At 39.6% G+C, this 27,571-nt stretch overlaps 2 protein-coding genes across 4 annotated transcripts in view; one reads left to right on the forward strand and one right to left on the reverse strand.

Annotated features, from left to right (window-relative positions):
- Positions 1 to 8,920: 8,920 nt before the first annotated feature.
- On the reverse strand, positions 8,921 to 10,374 carry LOC113923663 (60S ribosomal protein L28-like). The gene has a single exon (XM_035724291.1). It carries the CDS (start codon positions 9,360 to 9,362, stop codon positions 8,949 to 8,951), a length of 414 nt encoding a protein of 137 aa, XP_035580184.1. The 5' UTR covers positions 9,363 to 10,374; the 3' UTR covers positions 8,921 to 8,948.
- Positions 10,375 to 13,621: 3,247 nt separating this feature from the next.
- ABCC2 (ATP binding cassette subfamily C member 2) overlaps positions 13,622 to 27,571 on the forward strand; it is a 68,282-nt gene continuing 54,332 nt past the window's right edge. For 2 of the 3 annotated variants that reach the window (XM_027587451.2, XM_027587470.2), the window contains exons 1-2: positions 13,622 to 13,772; positions 15,413 to 15,586. In XM_027587451.2, the coding sequence (XP_027443252.1) occupies positions 13,740 to 13,772; positions 15,413 to 15,586 (207 nt within the window). In that variant the 5' untranslated portion in view covers positions 13,622 to 13,739. The remainder of the gene's footprint in view (positions 13,773 to 15,412; positions 15,587 to 27,571) is intronic. The other variant, XM_027587460.2, reaches the window with a different exon arrangement.

The following is a 27,571-nucleotide window of genomic DNA, read 5'->3' on the forward strand; positions in this document are numbered from 1 at the left end:
AAGTTTCTTCTCAACAGTGTTATAAGTATTTTGAGGCTAAGGGACCATGTCTTTATATTTTTATATATTTCTCATTGCACACATCAAATTGTATACTCATAGTATTGATTACCTTGCTAGTGGAAAAAGAGTGCTGGATTGTCAGTCCTGACTATACTATCTTTGGTAACTATGCTGGGTATTTTTGGTTTACCCCTCCAGATCCATTCTTCACTTTGTTCTGTAAACTGAATCCAGCAACATAAAAGTCATTATACACTATGAGCAAGTAGGACTTACACTAGGAATGCAATTGCTCGTTTAACATCCAAAAGTCAAACACCATATTGATAGAATAAGCCATAAAAGTCACACAATCTACCCAACACAGAAAAAGCATTTGACAAAATCCTACATCTTTTCATAAAAACACTCAACAAACTTGGAATAGAGGAAACTTACTCACCCTGATAAAGAGTGTAACAAAACAAAAACACACAACATCATACTTAATATTTTACTTAAGAAATAAGACAAGATGTCCACTTTCACCATTCCTATTCAACGTTGTGCTAAAGGTTCTAGTGAGGTCTATTAGGCAAGAAAAAGAAATGAAAAGCATCCAGATTGGACAGGAAGAGAAAACACTTTCTATTTTTAGTGACATGATCTTGTATATAGACAATTCTAAGGAATACAAACACAAAAAGTTAAATGAATTCAGCAAGTTTGCAGGATATAAAGTCAATATACAAAATCAGATGTATTGCTATACACCAGCAATTAACAATCTTAAAATGTAATTAAGAAAACAATTTCATTTATAATAGTATTATCAAAAAAGAAAATGCTTAGGAATAAATTTAAAGAAGTGTTAGACTGTACACTAAAAACTACAAAGCATTGTTGAAAGAAATTTAAACAGACCTAACAAATAAAAGACATTCCAGGGTGCCTGCGTGGCTCAGTCAATTAAATGTCCAATTTTTTTTTTTAAGATTTTATTTATTTGAAAGAGAGAATGAGAGAGCACGCACAAGAGGGGGCAGCGGGAGAGGGAGAAGCAGGCTTCCCACTGAGCGGGGAGCCCGATGCGGGACTCGATCCCAGGACTTCAGGATCATGACCTGAGCTGAAGGCAGACGCTTAACCAACTGAGCCACCCAGGCACCCATGTCCAACTCTTGATTTCAGCTCAGGTTAGGATCTCAGCGTTGTGAGATCAAGTCCCAAGATGGTCTTTGCGCTGGGTGTGGAGCCTGCTTAAGATTCTCTCTCCCTCTCCCCTCTTCCCCTCCCTCCCCGCTCCCTATCTTAAAAAAAAAAAAAAAAAGACATCCTATATTAAAAATTGGAAGACAAGGGGTGCCTGGGTGGCTCAGTCGTTAAGCGTCTGCCTTAGGCTCCGGTCATGATCCCAGGGTCCTGGGATCAAGCCCCGTATCGGGCTCCCTGCTCCACGGGAAGCCTGCTTCTCCCTCTCCCACTTCCCCTGCTTGTGTTCCCTCTCTCGCTGTGTCTCTCTCTGTCAAATAAAAAATCTTAAAAAAAAAAATTGGAAGACAATATTGTTAAGATAGCAATACTCTCCAATTAGTCAATAATTCAGTGCAATCTCTCAAAACCCCAACTGTGGTTTTCTTTTTGTTGTTGTTTTTTGTTTTTTTGTTTTATTTTTCAGAAAACAACAAGCTGACCCTAAAAGTTATCCGAAAATATAAGAGACCCAGAGTAATCAATCTTGTAAAAGAAGAACAAAGTTGGAAGACCCACATTTTAAAACTTACTGCAAAGCTACAGTAATTAAGATAATGTGGTACAGCCATAAAGATGAATATATAACTCAATGCAATAGAATTCAGAGTCCAGAAATGAGTCAATTGATTCTTGACAAGGGTGCCAAAACAATTCACTGGGGAAAGAAAGGTCTTTTTAACAAACGGTGCTAGGACAACTGGATATCCACATGCAAAAGAATGAAGTTGGACCTTACTTCACATCAAGTACCAAAATTAACTCAAATGGATCATAGACCTAAGTAAAAGAACTAAAACATAAAACTCTGAGAAAGAAACAAGAGTAAATCTTTGTGACCTTGGGTTAGGCAAAGCTTTAGATATGACCTCAAAAGCACAAATGACATAAAAAAAATGGGTAAATTGGACTTTATAAAAATTGGAAACTTAGGCTCAAAGGATAACAAGAAATTGAAACTGACCCACAGAATGGGAGAAAATGTTTGCAAATCATATGTGATAGAGGGCTTACCTCCAGAATATAAAAAGATACTTATAGTTCAACAATAAGACAATTCAATTTTAAAATGGGCAAAGGATTTGTATAGACATTTCACCAAAGAAGGTATACAGTTGACCAACAAGTACATGACAAGATGTTCAACGTCATTAGTCATTAGGGAAATGCAAATCAAAACCCCAATGAGATACAACTTTACACCCACTAGAATGACTATAATGGAAAAGACTGACCATACCAAGTGTTGGCAAGTATGTGAAGCAACTAGAACTTTCACACACTGCTGGTGGGAATGCAAAATGCTGAAGCTGCTTTGTAAAATAGTCTTGGGGGTTTCTCAACATGTTCAGCGTAGAGTTTCCATATGTCACAGCAATTCTATGCATGGGTATATACCCAAGAGAATTGAAAACATGTTCACACAAAAATCTGTATCCAAGTGTTCATTAGCACCATCATTCATCTTCTAGAATTAGAGAATAACCATTTTACAACCCTTAATGACAAATCAGTTCAAGACCACCAGTACTAAAACCATCAGGTGAAAGGTTGAGTAGGAGCTGAATACCCTATAGATTGTTTGCTACTCATAAAAGTAGGAACTTAATGTTATAATGGAGCTATCTGGTGGTTATCAAACTAATCCAGTGGACAAACAATATTACTAGCAGTGGGAGAGTATACTACTGAAAGACAGGATTTGAGATGGGAAGAGGTCATCCAGAGTGTACAACCTATGTTAGGAATCGCAGTTTGGAGGTCTCCAGTGTGCCTCAAGGAAGAGCTGGACTATCTGGAAAGCAGCTGTAACAAAGTGTGATGGTTAGCTGTTGATTCAGCAAGAGTGAACTAGAGTAGCAGCTCATAGGGTGGCTTGGAATTTTCCAATTTTAGCATTGAAAAGTCCCATAGCCTGGGAAACTCCTCAGTGCCAAGCAAACTGGGAAAGTTCAGTCATTCTACCAGCTCAGTAAAATAACCTTTGCCTCTTTTCTTCAGTCCTCACATCCCTGCCCCAATCCTGGAAATTAGATGGCAAGGAATTGAATAACAAGGAAAAATGATAAAAGGAATGACACTTCTCTCCCTGGCAGTCACTGAAGTCATTGAGCCAAGAAAAGAGAGTGGCTTTAAAATGAATGTGAGACACTGAATTATTTCCTCTGATTTGTTCTTCAAATATATTAAAATGAAAACAGTTATTCCTAAAAAAAAAAATAAAAATAAAAATAAAATGAATGTGAGATTGTTTTGTGGGTGATAATAATGTTCCAAAATTGATTATAGTGAGGTTTGCACAAATCCGTGAATATGCCAAAAACCATTGAATTGCACACTTTAAGTGGGTGAATTATGTATAATTTATAACTCAATAAAGCTGTTTTTAAAAAATGAGTTTTAAATTAGATTAGCTTAAACCTTTTAGTGCCTGAGGAAGACCAAAAAGCTATAGAATTTGCCTGAGCTGTGGTCAAGGGCAGGGAAGGAGGTTTTATACAGCATGGTTGGGGACAACAGTGGAAGCACAATATTGTTTCTTATTTGTTTTCTGTTTCATTTGCATCTTGATAAACTGGCTACACTAGTTTGAATGGATTCCTGTACCCTGCCACCAAAAGTTGTGGCTAAGACATCTGAGGAATACACATTCCATCTTCCTGTATAGATGCTAAGTTTCATCCTTGGATAAAAGTACAAAAATTGTATATTTGGATTGCACTGCTCTGATCCCTCATAGAATTTTTTTTTTTTTAAATCAAACCATGTTGGCATTATGCCACTGGTCTATATTGGAGCTGTAATAGAAAACAGTTGTATAAAATATTTATAGGGGTGTGTTATTGAGGCCTGAGAGGAGACTTTTTTTCCTTTAAGTGTTATTCTGATAAGTAGCTGGGCTTCTAAACAAATAATTTATATTTTATGTATATGGAATCATGTCACTATCAAGACATTATTTTCTTGTCTGCCTAACTCTTCCTTTCTGAAGCTGCCCTGGAAAGGTGGGATTGTCAGTCATATAGTTTCGCTTCCCCTGCCGGTGGGAGAAGGCACATGACCCAGGCTAGCCAGGTAGAAAGCCTCATTCTTTTGTCCACATGATTGATCCAGAGAGAACATAACACAAAGAGTACCACTCAGAATCCTACCAAGGATTTTTTTCTGGAGCTCTCAGAAAAGAGACGCTCTCCTTACTTTAGGATTACTGGCCATAACAACCCTGTAAGCCTAGAGCTTTTGTAGTCATGTTTGCCAGCAAGTAAAAAGAGCCTACTCGAGAATGAAACTAACACAGAGGTAAATGTCCTATGGACATTGACTCTCTGGACCATCTGTGCCTAAAGATAGTTCCATTCATGGTCTTTTCTATTAAATGAGCAAATACATTTCCTTTTTAAAAAAATACCAGTTTGATTTGGATCTATCACTTGTAAACAAAAGAGTTGTAGTTAATACAGTTACTGCGTACATTTTTCTCCTTTAATTGACATGTAGGAACTTCAGAATTAAATTTGCATCCCACCTGTAGCAAATTGACAAGATAATATTAAATGAATTTTGTGCAATGGGCTTGTCCTCTGTTTCATCTTTCTCTATTCTTCTTTTCTTCACTCATAATTTATCTCGTTATATTTTATGTATATCATTTCTCTCTGTGTTTACATACCTTGAAGAAGTCCGTTATTGTTTCTGTGAAGATAGGGCATTTATAAAGTCATCCTATTTGGAGATCTTTTAACCCACTCACAAGTGTCCGCTCACATGATGCCAAAGATATAGCCCTTCCGTTTTTACAGATGAAAGGGAAACAGTTGTCTCCCATGTCAACTGTTTATGGGAATAGCACATTTTATTTATTTAGCTTCTATCCATATGCCCAGCACTGTAACTCCTGCTCTATACATGCAGCCTCCACAGTAAAAGAATGTAAAGTTGACATTATATGATTAAAATTTTACATTTTTATTTTAAATACAATGTGAGCCTCTTCAAACTCTTTTTGTAAAAACCACTTGGTAGGTCCTCTCAAACATGTCCCCAAACAGTAAGCTAAAAAGCCAAGTGCAAATAAAAGCATTCTCCCCAAATTGCTACATGTATGTGTGGACGTATGTCAACAGAGAGAAATGCATTTTACAGTCTTACAGTAGGCTTAAAGGTATTTATCCAGCAAATTTTCTTGGGCTCACTAATTTGGCCATCTTCATGCTCTCAATTCACAAAACTGGCAATAATAATAGTCCAACCATAAATTATAAGAATGCATTTGGTATTATGAATTTACACAACTTCATATTGGGGCACCTGGGTGGCTCAGTCGTTAAGCGTCTGCCTTCAGCTCAGGTCATTATCCCGGGGCCCTGGGATCGAGCCCCGCATTGGGCTCCCTGCTCCGTGGGAGGCCTGCTTCTTCCTCTCCCACTCCCCCTGCTTGTGTTCCCTCTCTCGCCGTGTCTCTCTCTGTCAAATAAATAAATAAAATCTTTTAAAAAAATAAACAACTTCATATTAAAAAGGCCAACATATGTGAAGGCAGTACTTTCTTACTTGATAAGAATAAATTCAGATTTGTCTTATCAACAGTTTCTTTTTACTATGTTATGTTAGTCACCATACAGTACATCATTTGTTTTTGATACAGTGTTCCATGATTTCATTGTTGGCATATAACACCCAATGCTCATTGCAATATGTGCACGGTTTCTTTTGATCAACAAATTGCTTTTGTGCTATTTTCGGGGAGCCCGTGTTCTACAGAATTCAACATCTTATACATATTTTCACTTGTTTCCTTCCTTCCTCAAGTTCCCCTGAAATCAACAACTATTAACAATTTCTTGTGTATACTTGAGAAATTTTTATAATTTACTTGTATTTAATTGCTGGTAAAGTTATGTGCTTTTCTGTGTGATAATTACTATTTATGTTGCCCCCAACTTATTTTTGTCAGATGTATTTCCTGTTTGGTTGCTTTCATATTAATATTTGTTTTATAAAATTCTCTCGAAAATTAAAAAAAAGTGATATAAACATTTCTCTATGTTCAGTATCACTTTCCCCCCACCCCAGGACTCAGAAGAGTATTTTTCTCTCTACTGTCTATTTTTTTATGCCAGTCCACTTTCTCCTGTTGTTTTATGACCTATCAAGAATATATGTTATGACAACTAATTGAACACTACACCAAAAACTAATGATGTACTATATGTGGGCTAATTGAATTTAACTTTAAAAAAAGAAAAAAATATATATATTATGAGATGATACGAAATAAAGACCTAAATTATTTACTTCTTTTCTATACTAATATGCTGCTGTCCAAAAAACATTAAACAATTCATCCTATTTCTCTCTAGTTTGTCAAAAGTTAAAAGAGTATCCTTTGAGTTTACATTATTCTGTATCATCAATAACTTCTATTTTTTTAAGTATATACTCTTTTTTAAAACTATGTGAAACTTTTTAGTAGTTGACTCTATTTTGGGGAGGCTTTAAGTCTAATTCAATGAGTTCATTCATTATTTAAATCTATTTGCAATTTGTTTATTCTTCCAGAAGAGTTTCACTATATTTCAGGTTTTAATAATTAAAAGGAGTATAGGTTTATAATAAATGACGCTATTTTAAAAATTAGTGCTAATTTAGTCATCTGTACATCCTATTTGGTCTCTGGTTATTCTAAAAAGATTTTTTTGTTTTAGCAGTACAAAAATATACAGATTATCTTTGGTAGGAGAATTGGGGAGTAATTATCTTATTACTTTATAATTATAGTTTTTAGTTTTTGCTGTAGGAACATAAATTGCTAGGCCACATTTTAAAATATGAAGGAAAAAGCAATCTTTTTACTGTTGCCACTTAAATCCCGATATCTATTTTAAGGTATTGCACAAGAAAGAAAACCTTTCTTAAGTTTATCTGTAATCATTAACTGAAAGTATATGACTCTTTGCTTATCTTGAACATTGAACTTTTGCAGATTTTTCAAAGTTATTTAATGTAATCATTTATTAATCAACATTTGCCTACTAAATAAAAATGATACAGCATATTTTTTGCCAGGTCATTCTGATCAAACATTCTCTCCAACTGAATTATCTCTATGTAACAAATTTGGTGTACACACCTTGAACCATTAAAAAGAGATATTTGGAGACCATTAGGAAGAGATTTAGGAGAGATCATTTTACATAAGACCAGCAGAGGGAAGGCCAGGATCCAGGTTTCCTGACTGCTTTCCATCTTGTAATCGTTCTTAGTACAGTCTTCACACATCAATGATAACACGAAAGGAGAGAGTTCACAGAACACCTCATCTGCTAGAATAGGAGCCTTCCTGCAAACTTGCTTGTATTTGACACATTCAGATCACATCTTCAGGGTACTAGGACAGCTTGACTTAAAGAAATCCTACAGTGTATCCTCAGGTAAAGGGAATCATTACACTATTTTTGTCTTTTCTGGTAAATTGCATATACATTAAATCATAAAATCTTGGAAATCTTCTAGTCAGACCTTCTCCCCAGAGCATATATCTTTTGTCCAGTATTCCCTACCTCATGAAAGGGTAGAAGGACATCTGACAATGTTTCTACTATGCAGATATAGAACATTATTCTTTAGAAATTATGGGATGTAGAACGATTAAACCTTCACAACCTGTTTCCTAATAGGTGAAACTGTAATAAAAGTACCTATCTCAGCATTATTATGAGGATTAAGGAAGACAAAATTGTTAGTGTCTAACATAGAAATGTATTCATTATTTAAGAAACCTATGTGAGGTTGATATATAATAGAGATCCAATAAGTGGGAGTTATCTTAACGCCTGTAAGCCATTGATACAGATGTTTGAGGTGCCGGAGTGACTCCAAGAGGGTCCTCTTGGCATGCCAGTAAAGCTCTCCCTCAGGTTATATAATTCTGTTCATCTCTTCGAACTATGCCTTTTGTAGTTGTCCCACAGTTCTTAGCTATTCTGTTTTCAGTCTAATTTCTCACTGCTCTCCAGTTTTAGCATTCTCTGTTGAGATTTCCTCAAGCTCAGAGATTCTTTCCTGAGCTATGTCCAGTCTACCAGTAAGCCCATTAAAGGCACTCTTCCTTTCTGTTACAGTGCTTTTTATCTCCAGTATTTCAATTCTTTCTTAGAATTTCTATCTCTTTGCTTACATTGTCCATCTGCTCTTGCATGTTGCCTATTTCATCCATTAGAGGCTTTAGTATATTAATCATAGTTGTTTTAAATTCCTAGTCTGATCATTCCAACCTCTCTGCCATATCTGAGTCTGGTTCTGATGCTTGCTCTGTCGCTCCAAACTGTTTTGTGCCTTTTGGTATGCCTCGTAATCTTTTCTTGATAGATGGACTTGATGTACTGGGTAAAAGGAACAGCTGAAAATAGGCCTTCTGTGCTGTGGTGGTGAGGTGTTAAAGGAGAGGAAGTGTTCTATGGTACTATATTAAGCCTCAGTCTTCTAGTGAGCCTATGCCTCTGGACTATGAACTTGACAAGTGCTTCCCAGCCCCCTCCCTTAGATGGAACAAGAAGTCTGGAATAGGCTGGATTTGGGTCTTTCTCTTCCCCCAGGTTGGTCAGGCTCTGATGAAACCCCAACAGGTTAAGTTCTGGTTAAAGAACTTCTTCTTTTTTTTTTTTTTTTTTTGAGTATGCTGACATCTTTATTGCTTTAGAGGCAGGGGCAGGTGCTCAGGAGCTCTTGGTGGGGCGGGCCCTCTCCCTCTTCACCATCACAGGCTTCTGGCTGCACAGGATGGCGCTGGCTCTGCGAATGGCAGCCATGCGCAGATCTGGGCGGTACTTGTTCTTGCGGATCATGTGCCGGATGCTGCTGGGGGTGGCCCGGGCATTCTTGTTAGTGGTGGTTCGAACGTAGGAGGTGGCGGCTTTCCGCCGGCCAGATCTCCGCTTCATGACCACCACCACGCCTTTACCGTCGGCCGCCGGCTCCACGCCCACGGTCTTGCGGTGAATCAGCCCGTTGTAGCGGAACGAGTTGCGAGCCTTCAGGTTGTTAGGCTCAGTGCTGTCGGTCTGCTTGTTCCTCTTGATCAGGAAGCTGGAGCAGTTCCGCACGACCGTCCACTGCAGGTGGGCGGACATGGCTGCGGCTCCTCTCGCTACGGCAGCCGGAGACGGAAAGAGGCCAAGAACTTCTTCTGAGAGCAGGCCTTGTTAAGAAGAACAGAATGCTCTGGTATATTTCAAATGGCTTTTGTTCTCTCCCTGCCAGAAGCAGGAGATTTTTCTCCAATATTCACTGTCTGAACCTCCTAAAGCTCCTGAAGGTAAAACTCACAAAAGTGTTTTTAGGGTGGAGCTCCCCTATAACTGAGTCCCCCTGGATTTTTTTTTTTTTTTTTTATCTTTCAGACTTGACTGAGACTTCAGTTGGACTTTAGGCAAAGACTGAGTCATCCAGTGCAGATTCATGAACAGGGTCCAGCAGCAAATGAACACCTTGGAGCAAGTCACAGAACTGCTTCCTATTGATTTGAGTAAAATGTTTGATGAAAACGAGCTGGAGTTGCTGATGTGCAACCTTGGCAGTGTGGACATGAATGATTGGGGACAACATTCTATTTACAGGAAAGGCTAATGCCCAAACCCTCCTGTCATTCCATGGTTCTGAAAGGCTGTGCTGCTGATGCTTCCCGAGAAGTATCTCCAGTTACTACAGTTTGTCACAGGGACATCCCAAGTACCTGTCTATGAATTTGTCTCACCCTTTTGTCCCAGTGGTTTCCAGTGGTTCACAATAGAGCAATAGTGGAGTTCTGAAAAACTGCCCAGAGTTCACACGTGCTTTAACTGCCTTGACTTACCTCCATATGAAACCTTTGAAGATTTATGAGAAGAATTTCTCAAGGCTGTGGAAAATGCACAAAGATTTGACGAGGTCAGCTGAGTACTCCCTGCCTCGGGGTGGTTATTTATACAGAGTAAGTCCTGCTTGTACTTTTGAGCTTGCCAAACAGACTTGGCAGAGACAATGGCAGAACAGTTGCACACTGTGGCTCCTAGAGCAGAGTCTTCCCCCATGAACTTACCCAAGTTCAGATGTGGGAAGCCAGTCACAGATCATATTCCTGCATTTTATACTACAAATTATCAACTGGATGATGTGTACACTAATTATATTTCAGGAGGACTTTGTCTATTTGTGTTGTACTTTTGTTGGCAAAGCCCTTAATAAATATTTCATGGTAGGGTGCCTGGGTGGCTCAGTTGGTTAAGCGACTGCCTTCAGCTCAGGTCATGATCCTGGAGTCCCAGGATCGAGTCCCGCATCGGGCTCCCTGCTGAGCAGGGAGTCTGCTTCTCCCTCTGATCCTCCCCCCCCATGCTCTCTCTATCTCATTCTCTCTCTCAAATAAATATTTTTTAAAAAAAGAAAAAAATAAATATTTCATGGTAGTTAAAAAACAACAACAACCACCACCTCTCAGTGACTCCGTGACTCTCAGACACTAAGACTGTTGTAGTTCAGTATTCCCTACACTGGCACTGGATCCTGTAGAGGTTTTAGTTCATGGGGTTTTATTCTATTAAATTGTGAGGCTCTGCATTTGCTTGTCTGTCTTTTCAGTTTGGGGGGCAGCATTTTGCTGTATGACCTCACTTCTCTTATTGTTGATTTTTCAGTTTGCTCAGCATTTTACTTGTTAGGATGGAATGGTAACTGCCAAGCTCGTTACCAGACCCACCCACTTCTTTTTTCATTTAATAATATATGTTTATCCATCCATGTCAGTATATATCCAATAATCTCAGCATTTGTTTTGGTGAATATTTAGATCCTCTCCTGTCTCTTTTTTTGACTACTCAAAATGTTTTAAGTACAAACAAATACAAATTCTGCTCATTTTAAAACATGACTATAATTTCTATCAGTCATTTTGTTCCTCTTATTGGCAATAGACATCACAGGAGGGATTACATTTTATCTATAGAAAATAATTCCACTCACACCATACCACTCATTAGGTCCTCTCTTCGGTCTCAGTGAACATTTCCAATCATAGCTAATTTGCTTTCACTACTGCTTGCTAGACAAGTGCGGTCAATAGATCTTCCATCTGCCAGAAAGATAGAGGATTGAGATGGTTGTCAAGGAGTAACTCAGACATTTCGTTAGATGTTTGTATGCTAGTTTTTTCATACTTGAGGGAAATTGTCATGACACTATTGTCAACAAACAAAGGCAAAGCCAGGACTTATAAAAAAGAGACAGGAAGGGAGGAAAACACACAGTTTGGGGAGAGTAAGGGTTTATTCTTGATTAAGCTAATTAGCTGGAGGGCATCAAAGAGGCCAGTATGGAAAGCCTGGTGTTGAGCAGGCCAGCCGACAGAGAAAACAATTTCAGATATTTATGACTTTTCTGAAAAGCCCTTAGAGTTTGGCCACGGGGCATGTGTGACCAGTTGTCTAATATCTGCCCATGTACCATCAGCATCACCCCTTTAGGTAAGCCAGGTTTGTACTATTTGTTTCTCTCGTCAGAATTTCTCATTTTCCCCCTTTGGTCAAAGTAACTTCTCAAGGAACAGATTCAACCATGAGGATTTCATTCTTTTTTTTTGAGACAATATCAGTTGGATGTCAACTGGGGAAAATATATAAATACAACATTTAATCATTCTGATATTCAACAGTGTAAGCAGGCAACAAGTATGAGGATAATCGCAAATCCATAAGAAACATTTGGCACCATGTTTTTACCCAGGTTTTATTTATGCATTTATACACTTATGTGGTAAGTATGGTGATGCCATCTGATTACATAAGAATAATTTAGTGTGTGCATATTAAGGAACTAGAAAGTGTTGTTTGTGGTAAACAGTAGCAAATATCCATCCAAATATATTTGGACACCCTAAGACCTAAATCATTTTAACACTGTTAAAGGCACATAGAAGAGTGTGGACGTTCATCTTATGGCTATCTTACCATAAGAAGAGAACTGAATGAATGTCCTAATAAAAGTTACACATCCTTCAGATGTTAATAATTCACAACATATCCGCTGGTACTAGTGGTAAATGTTACTATCATTTGTGAGTTTAAGGTAACCAAAGGTATAGTTAACTTCAGGCCAGGCGTTAAAGTATACATGAAATATATATGTATGTATGTATACATTAAAGTGTACATTACGCTCTTGTTAATTACTCCCTGTAAGTATAATCTGTATATAACCGTAGAACAAAGAAATGTTTTTTTACGTTAGTGACCAAGATCGTTTCACATGAACCCCCAAATGGTGACATTTGCGCTTTAATGTGTTGGCAAGCCTGTATGGCTTCTGTTAATTTAGGGTGACCCGATTTTAAAAGAGCATTTGCTTTACTAGGGGAGAGAGTAATGGGGAGTTGTTGACTAATGGGTATAGCGTTTCAGTTGGGCAAGATGAAAAAGTTCTGGAGATTGGTTGCACAACAATGTGAATATACTTAACACTACTGAACTGTATACATTTAGAAATGGTAAAATTTATGTCATGCAGTTTTTACCACAATACCAAAAAATTGCCTTAAAATATTATTACATAATACCTAATAATTAGGGAAAAATCAGAAAATACAGACAAACAAAAAGGAAATCCACCCACAATCCTAACAGCTAAGGCTAACACTTTGTTGCATAAATTATATATATGTATATATAGGTTCACACTAGATATGCTATTTTATAACCTGACTTTTTGAAATAAAATTTATACTACTTTAAAGTATATTTTAAGTTATGTGGTCTTTTTTTAAGATCTATTTAATTTAGAGAGAGAGCACGAGCGGGAAGGGCAGAGGGAAAGAGAGAGAAAATCTCAAGCAGACTCCATGCTGAGCGTGGAACCTGATGAAGGGCTCAATCCCATGACCTTGAGATCACGACCTGAGCCAAAACCAAAAGTCAGGTGCCTAATCTGACCTCACAAGACTGCACCACCTTGGCATCCCTTAAATTTTATGGTCTTAATTTAAAATCCAAAGGAGTACGACATTTCACATTCCTGTAAATTCTAAGGCCTTAAAATGGAAGTGAAACTGCATGTTTAAGGGTACTTGCCCTCCATTGATGCTTCTCTTTTTAGGTCATATGCCTTCAGGAGAAGGAAAGGCTCCTCAACTCCTGAGTTGTCCGCCACCTCTGCTAACATTTTTCAGTGGTTCCTTTTAGATATGACCATACCTACAGAGGCTTCTGGTACTTGGGAAATGGTGAGTCTACCTGCCCCTGGGGCTCCTCAATCCTCAGTCACTGTCTATCCACTGGGATAATATAAATAAACATCTGAGGAAGGTTAATGAGTAAACTGTTAGGATGAAAGGTCAGGAGACTTGCTTTTATTAGGAACATCAGAACATCAGAATGGGAGATGACGCATTGCTACTTGCAGTCCACCTTCTCTGAGGAAAAGAGTAAATAAAAAAACGAGAGTCACAGAAGAGTCTTCATTCCAGAAGTGCTCCAGGAATCATGCTGGAGAAGTTCTGCAACTCTACGTTTTGGGTGAGAAATAATACTTATTTTCACTGTTGACTCTTCTCAGACTCAGAACTAACAGATTAGCCTCGGTGGTTATCAATAAGAACCAGAAAAGTTAGATGAGCAGGTGGTCTAAAGCTCAGAGTTTTTTTGGTTTGGGGTTTTTTTTTTAGTTTTTTTGGGGGGGAGGGGCTTAAGAAAAGATAAGTCATAGTATCTCCAGAGGATATTCTATGTGGAAGAGGTAACGTATGTGTTCTCTAACGTATATTTATTGTATCCCAGATTCTTTTCTCAGACTAGCTAGCTGTAAAATTGTCTTCTCTAAAGAGAAATAGGGAAAAGGCTTCCAATTCCAACAATGTTAGGAGGGAAAGTTGTTGTGAATATACTTAACACTACTGTTAGTTTGTGGGGTGGGAGGAAGAAAGGAAGACCCAAGGTTGAATCTTGCTGATGTTGAAATGATAGTGATATCTTCTCGAGGGACTGGCAATGAGTGGTATGGAGTGGAAGCTGAGGTCAGGGATGCGGATTTGGGCACCATGAGCACTGAGACAATTTTTGAACCATTAGAGCAGAGAATTTCAGGTCCAGGTGAGCAACAGTACCAAATGGCTTAGTGGAATCGAAAATGAGAAGGAACCTAGGATTTAGTGATTCTGTGAAAGTGTGGTCTGCAAATGCCTAGCACAGCATCAGAATCACATGGAGGGCTTGTTAAAATAATCTTAGGTAATTTTTCTGAATTGTAAAGTTAGATAACTTTATGGAGAGATAAGAAGAGTGGGAATGAGATAGCAGAGCAGGTGGTTAACACTTCACATCTTAGAAAGAACCTGGGCCCCAAGGGCCTCAAGGCTGGGACATGTATACCACAGGAAGGTGGGTCTTAATAGGCCCCAGGATCTTACCAGGCCATCCTTTGTGAATTCTTTCTGAGAATATCTGACAGATCATCTTGGTCAGAGCACTGCAATGTTTGCTTTAAAGAGTCTGTGCGAACGACTATACAAAAACTACTAAAAATTTTTTATGAGGAGAGAAAAAGCTACCCTCACAAGACTCAAGATATAAGAACTGGTGCTCCCCACCCTCACTTCACAAGATACTTCTATTACAGAATGTAAAGACTAGTACAGACTTGCTGGGGATGAGCCTTCCATCCACTCGTGCCTTTACAGCTCCTGGGCCCAAGGTCCCCGCAGGTTCAAATCACTGTAAGCCCTCTGGCCCAAAGGAGGCGAAATGCCATAGTATGACTAAAGCATCCTGCTGCCTGCATGTTTGAACATCTGTCAGGGAGTTTAATTAGTGCTAGAAACAAAAATAAGAACAAGTTTCTGTATCCTAGGGAACTATTTGAAGAACAGTCCATCCCTCTTCTTCCCACAACTTCGCAGATGCAGTGGTGAGGTTTACTTAGAATAGCTGGTGAACGAAAAGTTTTTAAAGGTTGGATTGACCAGAAAAGTCACTGTCATTAAATGTTGACTTTTTATCAATGGAGATAAATAGGAAAATGCATCTAGGGAAAGGGTCAGGTTGGATGTGGATAGAGAACGGAGTTAAAATTGTTTGGGAAAGTGGAGGATGTGCTCATGCTTGTTTTCTGTCTTCAAAAAATGAGTATATTCAACAATCTTTCTATTTCGGTCCCCCAGAATTCTTCATTCTTGGATAGCCCAGAAGCGGACCTGCCACTTTGTTTTGAGCAAACTGTTCTGGTGTGGATTCCCTCGGGTTTCCTTTGGTTCCTGGCCCCTTGGCAGCTTCTTCATGTGTATAGATCCAAGATCAAGAGATCTCCTATAACCAAACTCTACCTTGCTAAGCAGGTACGGGAACTCCACTATTTTCTAATTACTTGGTACAGGATAGAGAGATTTTTTTGGTGGTTAAAGAGTCTTTTCCCTATCTTTAATCAGCTTTCCTGAGACAGGTGCTCACTGGCCCCTTGTCATATTTCTTAGTTAAGGTAACTTTAATTTTTGTGTAAGGATAGTGACTCTTGGGGCGCCTGGGTGGCTCAGTTGATTAAGTGTCTGCCTTCGGCTCAGGTCATGATCTTGGGGTCCTGGGATCCAGCCCTGTGTCGGGCTCCCTGCTCAGCAGGGAGTCTGCTTCTCTCTCTCCCTCTGCCTCTACCCCTGATTTGTGCTCTCTCAAATGAATAAATAAAATCTTAAAAAGTAAAAGGATAGTGACTCTTAAATCTTATTGATATCAGACTCTTTAAACACCAATGATGAGTAAACAATCAAATAGTTATTGTCTTTTTAATATTTGAGAAGCAAATACTGGATGACCTGTCTTGAACTATTCTAATAAATCAGGGGACTGTAATTCGGTTGGCACCTACAAGGAGGTGAAAATAAAATGCACCATTTTCTCTGTACCATTCAGGTAATCCAGCCATCATTCATCTCCCATAACTTAGGTCTGAAATAAGGCTTCCATTTTCCCGAAGTCTTCCATGAGTCTGGACAGTCACTCACAGTAGAGTGAGGTAGGGTGAGTGCTCACAGTGACATGCCTGAGTAAGGAAATATGGAAAGGACAGGAGCTGCAGGAGAGAGCCCAAGAGGAACTAGGGGAGGAGACTGTCAGCCAGTTGCACTGATTAATGCAGAAAGGGTCTTGTGGGAACGAGACATTCAATTGAGTTTGAAAAGCCACCTCATAAACTCCACCATCTGCTTTTTTCACTAGTTTTTTTTGTTGGTGGTGGTGGTTTGTTTTTCCCATCTGTCCTGATCTTTAAACAGGGTTTAATTAAAAATGCTAATTAGATTTGATGTTCTATGAGCACATATACCAGGGACCATAGGTTATCTGCAATCTAAACGGAAGGAAAGAACTTGGCCAAATGAAATGTGATTTTCATTGACACTCCAAGGCAGGGGCTGGTGGTGAGTTTTGCTGGACTCTGGACAGGAAAGAATAGTCCCTAAGAGTAGGTGCAGGGTCATTGCCTTCTTTACTGATCCAAGTGCCAAGCACAGGGCTTAACACTCAGTATGAATTTGTTAAATACTAATATTAAATGTGCTCTAGAAGTAGAGGTTGAGTCAAGAATGTGGTAGATCCTGAATATTGAACAACATGCTTTAATACCCTTGGGAATGAGTTAGAGACTTCCAGGAAAAGGCTGGGTAATGAATAAATCAGTATCCTATCCTAATTATAAACTAACTATAAGAACTTTTAACTTTTAGGGGCCCCTGGGTGGCTCAGTCATTAAGCGTCTGCCTTCGGCTCAGGTCATGATCCCAGGGTCCTGGGATCAAGCCCTACATCAGGCTCCCTGCTCAGTGGGAAGCCTGCTTCTCCCTCTCCCACTCCCCCTGCTTGTGTTCCTGTTCTTGCTCTCTCTCTGTCAAATAAATAAATAAAATCTTAAAAAAAAAGAACTTTTTACTTTTAAAAAAACAGCTTTATTGAGATATAATTCACATATCATACAATTCATCCATTTATTTTTTAATTTAATTTAATTTAAATTAAATTAATTAACATACAGTATATTATTAGTTTCAGAGGTAGAGTTCAGTGATTCATCAGTTATATATAACACCCAATGCTCATAACATTAGGTGCCCTCCTTAATGCCTATCACCCAGTTATCCAATCCCCCCACCCCCCTCCCCTCCAGCAACCCTCAGTTTGTTTCCTATAGTTAAGAGTCTCTTATGCTGGGGCGCCTGGGTGGCTCAGTTGGTTAAGCGACTGCCTTCGGCTCAGGTCATGATCCTGGAGTCCCGGGATCGAGTCCCGCATCGGGCTTCCTGCTCGGCAGGGAGTCTGCTTCTCCCTCTGACCCTCTTCCCTCTCGTGCTCTCTCTCTCTCTCATTCTCTGTCTCTCAAGTAAATAAATAAAATCTTTAAAAAAAAAAAAAAAAGTCTCTTATGCTTTGTCTCTCTCTCTCTCTTCTTGTCTTATTTTATTTTTCCCTCCCTTCCCCTATGATCCTCTGTTTTGTTTCTTAAATTCCACATATGAGTGAAATCATATGATAATTGGCTTTCTCTGATTGACTTATTTCACTTAGCATAATCTCTAGTTCCATCTACATCATTGCAAATGGCAAGATTTCATTTTTTCATGGCTGAGTAATATTCCATTGTGTGTGTGTGTGTGTGTGTGTGTGTGTGTGTGTGTGTGTGTATACCCCACATCTTTATCCATTCATCTGTCGATGGACATCTGTGCTCTTTCCATAGTTTGGCTATTGTGGACATTGCTGCTATAAACATTGGGGTGTAGGTGCCCCTTCGGATCACTACATTTGTATCTTTTGGGTAAATACCTAGTAGTATAATAAGTAGCTCTATTTTTGACTTTTTGAGGAACCTCCATACTGTTTTCCAGAGTGGCTGCACCAGCTTGCATTCCCATCAACAGTGTAAGAGGGTTCCCCTTTCTCCACATCCTCACCAACATCTGTTGTCTTCTGACTTGTTAATTTTAGCTATTCTGACTGGTGTGAGGTGGAATCTCATTGTGGTTTTGATCTGTATTTCCCTGATGCTGAGTGATGTTGAGCATTTTTTCATGTGTCTGTTGGCCATTTGGACGTCTTCTTTGGAGAAATGTCTGTTCATGTCTTCTGCCCATTTCTTGACTGGATTATTTGTTCTTTGGGTGTTGAGTTTGTTGAGTTCTTTATAGATTTCAGATACTAGCTCTTTATCTGATGAGACATTTGCAAATATCTTCTCCCATTCTTTAGGTTCTTTTGGTTTTGTTGACTGTTTCCTTTGCTGTGCAAAAGCTTTTTATCTTGATGAAGTCCCAATAGTTCATTTTTGCTTTAGTTTCCCTTACCTTTGGAGACTCAATTCACCCATTTAAATACAATTGTTTTTTTAGCATATTGATATGTACAACCATCACCATAATCAATTTTAGAACAGAAACAAACCTCCTATCTCCCCACCCTCCTTAGTCCTAAGCAACCACTAACCTACTTGCTATCTCTATGGTTTCCCTATTTCAGACATTTCATATAAATGGAATCTTATAATAATATATGGTCTTTTATGGTTGGCTTCTTTTACTTAGCATAAGATTTTCAAGGTTCATCCATATTGTAGCATGTGTAAGTACTTCATTCCCATTTTGTGGCTGAATTATATTCTATTATATGGATATAACCCATTTTGTCTAACGTTTATAAATATAAATCTCTATAGAGAAAAAGAAAATCAATGTATTGGCTTTTTTTTTTTCCTGTAGCTAATAATCCACTCATCCTTGCTCATAGTCTCAGGAGCTCCATTCATAATTTATACTTTACTTTTTGTCCTCTACCCTGAGAGTAACAAGCACAAATTAGCTACCTCTTAAAAATTTCAAAATAATTGATCTCTTCTCTAAAACAGTCTGAAGTATAACTCCTCACACACTAAAACTTTACTTCTTCTATGAGAAACTTCTTGGCTCATTCCTCAACTTGATTTTATTTCTCCATTTCCTCTTCTACCTGCTTTTGGGCTGTTTCTCTCTGACTTTCCTGAACTGTCATACTTGTCTGAACTAAGTCAGTTTGCTTGACCAAGGTGAGAGATTCTACAAGTTTGTTTGGCTAAAGCTACATTCTTACTGAAAGGACCTGATGCACAGTAGGTAATTGAATAAATTGAATTATAAAATAAATGAATGAATGAATGAGCTTAATCCCAGGGAAACGAAAGAGGAATTTGGTTCTGGAGGTTGTGGAAGTGCTGAAGTCAGAGCAAGAAAGATGTGCAGCAAAAATAGACTTGGTGTTGAGCCAGCGAAATGTGGAAATCATCTTTAAATGATTGCAGAATATAACATAGAAGATTCCGGGGCGTGTTCTGAAAAGTTTCAGAGAGCGGGATCAAGATTAAGTGGGTGGAGATTATTCCAGGGAAGCCCACTTTGGCTAAATATATTGAAGGACTTTCTAATAATACTGACTTTTTGAAAATAAAATAGACTGCTGGGGGTCATATTCCCTGAAAATATTGATGCTGAAGTTAGACACTTATATGCCAGGGAATTGGTAGAAATAGACACTCTGCAATGGATAGAAGATTCAACCAGAGTGCCTATCATTCATAAAACTCTGGGAAAAGGAGGACCTTGCAGAGATGGAGAGATATTAAATATGGCCAAACCACTCTCCTTTCTCTTTTAATACCAGTGAGACTGTGTTTCCTTAAGAGGTTTAGTAAATTCCATGCGTGCTTGAAGCCCCTCCAATAAATCAGAGATCAAAGACAAGGACTATTTAAGGACAACCATAATATTTCCCTGATCCTATTTAATAAAAGTGTGTGCATGTTTCTGATTATAAAAATAATGCATGGTTGAGCACCTGGGTGGCTCAGTCGGTTAAGTGTCTGCCTTTGGCTCAGATCATGACCCCAGTGTCCTGGGATCGGGCCCCGCATCAGGCTTCCTTCTCCGCGTGGAGTTTGCTTCTCCCTCTGCCTCTGCCTGCTGCTCCCTCTGCTTGTGCTCTCTCTCTCTCTCTCTGTAAAATAAATAAATAAAATCTTAAAAAAAATAATGCATAGTTATTGTAGAAAGTTCAGAAACTCTAGAGAAATAGGAAGCCAATTAAATCCATTGATCATTGTTATCACTCTGTATACTCCTATTAACATTTTGGTATGTTTCCTGCCACTCTTAAAAAAAAAAAACTGAACAAAGAAACAGAAAATGAAAAGTAAAAGTCTCTTTCTCACCCTTCTATCTCCCAGTACCATTCTCCAGAGGCCTTCATTTAAAATTATTTTGATAGTTACCTTTGTATCTGCAAATAATGTGTTCATACCTGTATTTCTTGATCTAACACCTTTAAAAAAGATCTATTTCTGCCCTCTGTGAAAGACAAGGAATTCAGTTCATTGGCCCTACCCTCACCTTCCTTTTCTTCTTCTCCTCTTTCTCTCAGTCTTTTAATTTTGTATGATTGTTTTCAGTTCTTCTGTTGGTTACCCTTATTCCTAAAAATAATCTGCCATCAATTTTATTTCTATTTTTTTTAAAGATTTTATTTATTTATTTGAGAGAGAGAATGAGAGACAGAGAGCACGAGAGGGAAGAGGGTCAGAGGGAGAAGCAGACTCCCCGCCGAGCAGGGAGCCCGAAGCGGGACTCGATCCCGGGACCCCAGGATCATGACCTGAGCCAAAGGCAGTCGCCCAACCTCCTGAGCCACCCAGACGCCCCTGCCATCAATTTTAGATTCTACATCTTGATACCTCTTTGTGTAAAATGAGAGAATTAGTGCCCCCACATTTCTTGGATCTGAAGAAGATCCTCATATAAAATTTTCAGAGAGAGCAACAGTAAATAAATCTCAAAGTCCTTGCTTTCCGAAAATGTTCATCTGGATATGGAATGCTAGCTTAGAAAACATTTTTTTTAACTCTGAAAATGTTGCTATATTGCTCCCCAACATCCTGTGCTACTGCGTTATCTTCTGTAGAAGGTTTTATCCTCTCTGTTCTTGATGTCCTGAAATTTCATGAGAGTCTGTTTATATGGGTCTTTTCTCATGCAATGGGTTCAACCCTTTCAACCTAAAGACTCGTGTCTTTCTTATCTCTGAGAAATTTTCATATATTACTTCTTTTACTTCCTTACCTCCAATTTTGAAATTCCATCTCTTTAGAACTTCTTTTAGGTGGATTTTGGACACTGAATTGTTTTCCTTCTCAACTTCTGTCTTTTTTTAATTTCTTTTTCATTTTTACCTATGTTCTGTGATATTCCCCAATTTCTTTTCTTTCAGTCATCCTAAAGAGTCTTTATTTTTGCAATCATGGGTTTGATTTCTAAGAATTATCCTTAATTTCTGAATATACCTTTTTTTAAAACATCAACCTATTAATGGATGCAATGTCTTCTCAGATCTCTCTTAGGACATTAATTTTAAAATAATTTAAAAGCATCTTCTGTTCATTTAATAATTTGTTTTATCCCAGAATCAGTTGTTCTGTTTAATTATCTTGGCTATCTTCTTCGTTGGTATTGGTTTTTCTCAACTTTCTTATGTTATTAGTGTTCTTTTTGCATTTATAAGCAAAGGACTAAGTTAATGAATATATGTGACTGGAGTAGACCCCTCTGCCATTCTGTAAGTCAGCTCCCCCCCAGCTGGCCTCTTCTTGCGGGGAGGACTGCCTTTGAGCTCTGACTGCTGGACAACCGTGGGAGCTTTTGGCTTCTCCCAAGAGCTTCGGGACTTCTCCACCCTTACTGCATGCCTGCTGAATGAAGACGAGTTTACTCTGAACTTCAGTTAAGACCCTGATTTCGGTCCTTTTTTCCAGTCTTACTCGCAGCTGGGGCTGACCACTGACAGATTTCTGTCGGTGCAAGATCTCACCTGCAAGTCATACCTGTTAGCTGAGACAATAAGGAATTGATTCTCTTATGTAACAAGAAGACCAGAAGCAGTGCAGCCCCAGGACTTACTACTTTAGAAGCTCAACAACCTCAGCAGATACCTGATTATTTTCATCTTTTTTCTGATTGGCTCAGCCTGTCAAGCCAGTTATTAAGCTAACACATGATTGCAGGTTGGCCGCAGCAGCTCCAGGTATCACACCCTCAAGTCTGTCCAGAGGCAGATAAAGATAGCAGACACACCTATATATCACTTTAAAAATTAGCTTTATTGATACATAGTCTGCATACCATAAAACACACCTGTTTAAAGCGTACATTTCAGTGGTTTTTGGTAGACTCACAAAAATGTGTGACCATAACCTCTAATTCCAGAAAACTTCATTACTCCAAAAAGAAACTCAGTACCTATTAGGCAGTAACAACCCATTCCCTCCCGTCATCCCTCTCCCTTAATTCCGAGCAACTGCTAATCTACTTTCTGTCGATGGGTTTGCCTATTCAGAACATTTCATATAATGGAATTATATACTATGTAGCCTTTAGCGCCTGACTTATTTAACATAGCAAAATGTTTTCAAGCTTTCCTCATCTTTTTTTTTTTAAGATTTTTATTTATGAGAGAGGGAGCACAAGTGGGGGGAGGGGCATAGGGAGAGTGAGAAGCAGACTCCCCACTGAGCAGGGAGCCTGATGCGGGGCTCGAACCCAGGACTCTGGGATCATGACCTCAGCAGAAGGTAGACGCTTAAATGACTGAGCCACCCAGGCGCCCCTGTTTTCAAGTTTCATACATGTTATAGCATGAATCAGTACTTCACTCCTTTTTTATTATTATCATTGTGGTAAAATACATAGAACATGAAATTGACCATTTCACCCAATTTAAAGTGTAAGAGGCAGTAGCTAATCTGCTCTCCAGTTCCAGGACTTTCACATCAAGCCAAGTGGAAAATTTGTATCCATTAAACAGTCACTTCCCATGCCCTCCTCTTATCCCCTGGGAACCTGGAACCTGTTTTCTGTCTCTATTTATGTCTAGTCTGGATATTTCATATATAAATACAGTCATACAACAGGCAGCGTTTTGTGTTTGGCTTCTTTCATTTAGCATTAGGTATTCAAGGTTCATCCATATGATAGCATATATCAATATTTCATTCCTTTTTATGGCTAAACAATACACCACTGTACAGATATATCATGTGTATTTGGGGTAGATGTAGATTTTCAATTTCCTTAGGTATACACTTATGAGCAGAATTGCTAAGTCATATGGTAGCTCTATGTCTGGTATTTTGAGGAACTGACAAGCTGTTTTCCCAAGTGGCTGTCTCCTTTAAATTCCCGCCGGCAGTGTATGGGGGTTCTAATACTCATCCTCACCAATACTTGTCATTGTTCATCTTTTCAGTTAGAGCTATCGTAGTTGGTGTGAGGTGGTCTCTTACTATGGTTTTGACTAATGATGGTGAGCATCTTTTCATATACTTTTTAGCCATTTATATACCTTCTTAGGAAAAAAAGCTATTCTTTAAATAAACCCTTTGCCTATTTTTTAGTTGGGTTATTTGTGGTTTTTTATTGTTGACTTGTAGAGAGTTCTTTATATATTCTGGATCCATGTATCACTTCGATCAGTAAGGAAAACCTTTCCAAGAGTCCCCACAAACTGGTCTCCACAAGCTGTCCCCGAGGTCTCTTTGGCCAGAATTGTGTTGCATGCCCATGGCCAAGGCAGTTACAGGCCAGGAGAATGGGACCACCATGATTCGTTTTAATTTACCTCATGGGGTTGGAGCTGGGTCCAGCTTCCACCTGAGCATATGGCGGAGCTGAGTAGGGTAGATATTTTACAAAAAAGGGGAAGGGTTCTGTTAGGAAGAAGAGAATGGCTTTGAGTAGGCAACTCGACCAGTCAGGGTCACAACAGGAAACAGATGGCTGAGGCCAAATAGGATAATGTGAGAAGGTCGTATTTACAAGGGGACCCGGAGCTTAGCAGCCAACTGTTAACCAGTCCAGGCTTGAAGGGACGAGAATGGGGGTCAGTCTGGGACAGAGGGGAGATACAAACACAGCAACCAGTAATGTCTGTGTCCAGCTCCCCTTTCCCTCCTGCCTTTGCTTCTGGGTTTTGGGCCGTGGTTTTCTCTGCTCTTTTTCCTGTCACTATTGACATGTTTGCTTTTTGTCTTCTAAAACTTTTCTGGTCCACTGAGCTTGCCCTTCTCCAAAAAGATTCTCAGTGCTGTTATGGATTTATTACTTGGGTACCTCTTTACCAGCAGTTCAGTGGGGTGGAGAGAGATGGGAGATAAACAAATATACTAAATCTGGTATACTGAACTGGAAACTCCTGTCTTTTTCTATACATATTTTAAAAACGTAATTAAACTCTTTGCATCTGCAGTTTTATAGTCTATGCTTTTCATTGAAGATGATATAAAAAGCACTTCCCATTGTTAACACTATTCTTAAACGTAATTTTGATGACTACTGTAGGCATGCTGACAACACTGACTCCATCTTTGGCTCTTCATCTTGTTCTCGTCTCTGACGCACAGATGGCACCACTTTAGATAACTACACTGTGACCTCACCACCAGGCCCCTCGCTCCATAAGAGCTGCGGATGAAGGTCTGGATAGTCGCAGAGAATGGGGAGGAAGGTGGTGGAGAATAGCTATGTGGTGCCCTGGATTGCCCGCCCATCTGCCCATCCGTCTTCGGGCTCCTGTCAGTAAGTTACCCCGAATCAAATTCTGTGTAGGGAGGGGCTTCCTTCATTTTCCTCCGTATTAAAGTGCCTTCTCAGACTGGAAGAAACACTACTGACCCTCCTCCAGCTTCTAACAATTGGCATAGCTTGTAGGACACAAAAAAAATGACACAAGCGTAGGTCATGGGGCTGTGCCAGGGGAAAGCCGGCTGTCCGTGGGGGAAAGGCCAGGTTGGCCAGCTACCTCCATGTGGGGAGTCTTGGCCGGACCAGCCTGTGAGTATGGGGACGCCCCAAACACCTCCCAGGGGGTGTTAACAATCCTAGTCTCAGTGGTGGGGAGGTGGGGGTGGGGGGAATGCCCTAGGGAGTGTCAGCTAGCCTATTATCAAAGGTGAGGACAAGGGAGCAGAGAAGAGAAAGTATATGAGCTTTTGAGGTGGTAGCTTGGCCATTGATCCGGGCCTTACAATAGGCCACGGAATGGGAATTACAAGTGAGGAGAGAATCCTAACAGACCAGAGAAGCGTTGGCTTTGGAAAATGATGGATGAGCCACATGTGCCGCTAATACAGACATTATGTCTGAAAGAATTCAGCGTCAGAAGGAACGGTTAGAAATTAGGATGGCGAAGGTGCATGGGCACAGACTAGCGTGCGCTGAAGTGAGGACTATTAGATCTTAAGATAATTGAGCCCCTAAAGCTTGGGATCCCTGGGGTAATGACTCCTCCTTCATTCAAACAAAGACTTTTTGTGTGTGTGGTTAAAAAAGAAATCTTTTTTTTTTTTACAAAATTAAAAACATAAATGATATTTACAAGCATCTTAAATATCAGCTTATAGCACTTGACATTTCTGAATCCCTTGAAATTGAGTTTTCCATAAGCTTTTTTTTTTTTTGGAGGAGGGGGAGGGGCAGAGGGCAAGGGAGAAGAGAGTCTCAAGCAGGCTCCACGCCGAGCATGGAGCCGCTGCCGGGCTCAGTCTCACGACCCTGAGATCATGACAGCTGAAATCAGCAGTCTGACGCTTAACTGACTGAGACCCCCAGGCGGCCCCAAGTTTTCCATAAGCTTTTTTTTTTTTTAAAGATTGTACTTATTTATTTGACAGAGAGAGACACAGCGAGAGAGGGAACACAAGCAGGGGGAGTGGGAGAGGGAGAAGCAGGCTTCCCGCTGAGCAGGGAGCCCCATGCGAGGCTTGATCCCAGGACCCTGGGATCATGACCTGAGCCGAAGGCAGACGCTTAACGACTGAGCCACCCAGGCATCCCCTCCATAAGCTTTTAAAATGCAAGACTATTCATCCACTTCACTGAGTTACCAGTTTTCATTTCTACCATTTCAAAGGGGTTTTTGTTTTTTCCAAGTTGTCCATACTGTAGTCATTCAAAAAACAATACAATGTACTGGAGATGACCAAGAGGAAATTCCCACTAGTCAGCGACTGAGGGAATATTCTGCAACTAAATTAGTGGAGCTAAAGAGCCACTTTAAGCAAAAGGGCCAAGAGGGGGTGGTAGCTTGGGTGTTACGACTGTGGGACACTGGGAGACTAAAGGACCCCTGGGGTCATAGTGCAGGACTTTAGGATCTGTCCTTGCCCCGATGATTAATCAACCCCATGCTACAGTAGCTGCTATGGTGGCCGACTTAAGTGAAACCAGGACAATCTGAAGGGAAATCAATTATACTTACTTGTAGAAGTTCAATAAGAATGTTTTCCTTGTAACACGATACTGTTGGAATGATTGCTTGTATTACCAAGGCCTTGACTGGAGTGTCCTATTTGAGAGAGACCTGCATAGACTCGGATGTGACCAGACAGTTTGAAGGAACTAAGGTTGACTTTATGGAGCCAATGAATGCCCGTTGGAGGAAAAAAAAAAATCAGCCTGGTACCTTCCATATAGGGTTCCTGGGAACCTTATCAGATAAGTAGGGAAGGTCACTTCCTGGCAAGTTCACAAGATTTTGGGGAAGAGAGGAAGTAACCCAAATCTATAAGCATTGCAGGGGAGTTAATAGCAAGTATTTGGCTTGGCTCTTGGCCTCAAAAGGCTGTTTAAGGCACAATCTGAAATTCCTTATGAAAAGTTCTCGCAGGGGTACCTGGGTGGTTCAGTCAGTTGAACGTCTGACTCTTGGTTTCGGCTCAGGTCATGATCTCGCCATTGTGGATCAAGTCCCCCGTTGGGCTCCGTGCTCAGTGAGGAGTCTGCTTCAGATTCTCTCTCCCTTTCCCTTCCTTCCCCCGCCTCTCTCTCTCTCAAATGAATAAATAAAATCTTGGGGGGAAAAAAAAAAGTTCCTGCAAACCAAATTTAAAAGAACTTAAATGGCCAGTCACTGTTCTTGCTGCACTTACGTAAATAGGCCAAGTTTGTTAAAACTGGACTTGGATTATAAACAACTTAGTCTTAACTTGGCTGCCTTTGAAGGTGATTTTTAGGAAAAAAACATTTCAGTAACATATCTTTATGGCTATTAGATACTAGTTCTGATTGTCTTGAATGTTTATTGTTTACCTATAAAACTAGCCTGGATTCTGAATTCTTCTGATTTCCTTGTATATCTGGCTACTTATCTACCAGATTGCTTGCACACTATGGACCTGACTTTGAAAGCCCACCTGCAGGACCGCCTCCTGAAATGACCCACTGTTTAACTGAACTGACCTAATCGACCCTGATGTGAAATATAGAATA

This window comes from Zalophus californianus, chromosome 15, assembly GCF_009762305.2.
Source record: "Zalophus californianus isolate mZalCal1 chromosome 15, mZalCal1.pri.v2, whole genome shotgun sequence".
Taxonomy (NCBI): domain Eukaryota; kingdom Metazoa; phylum Chordata; class Mammalia; order Carnivora; family Otariidae; genus Zalophus; species Zalophus californianus.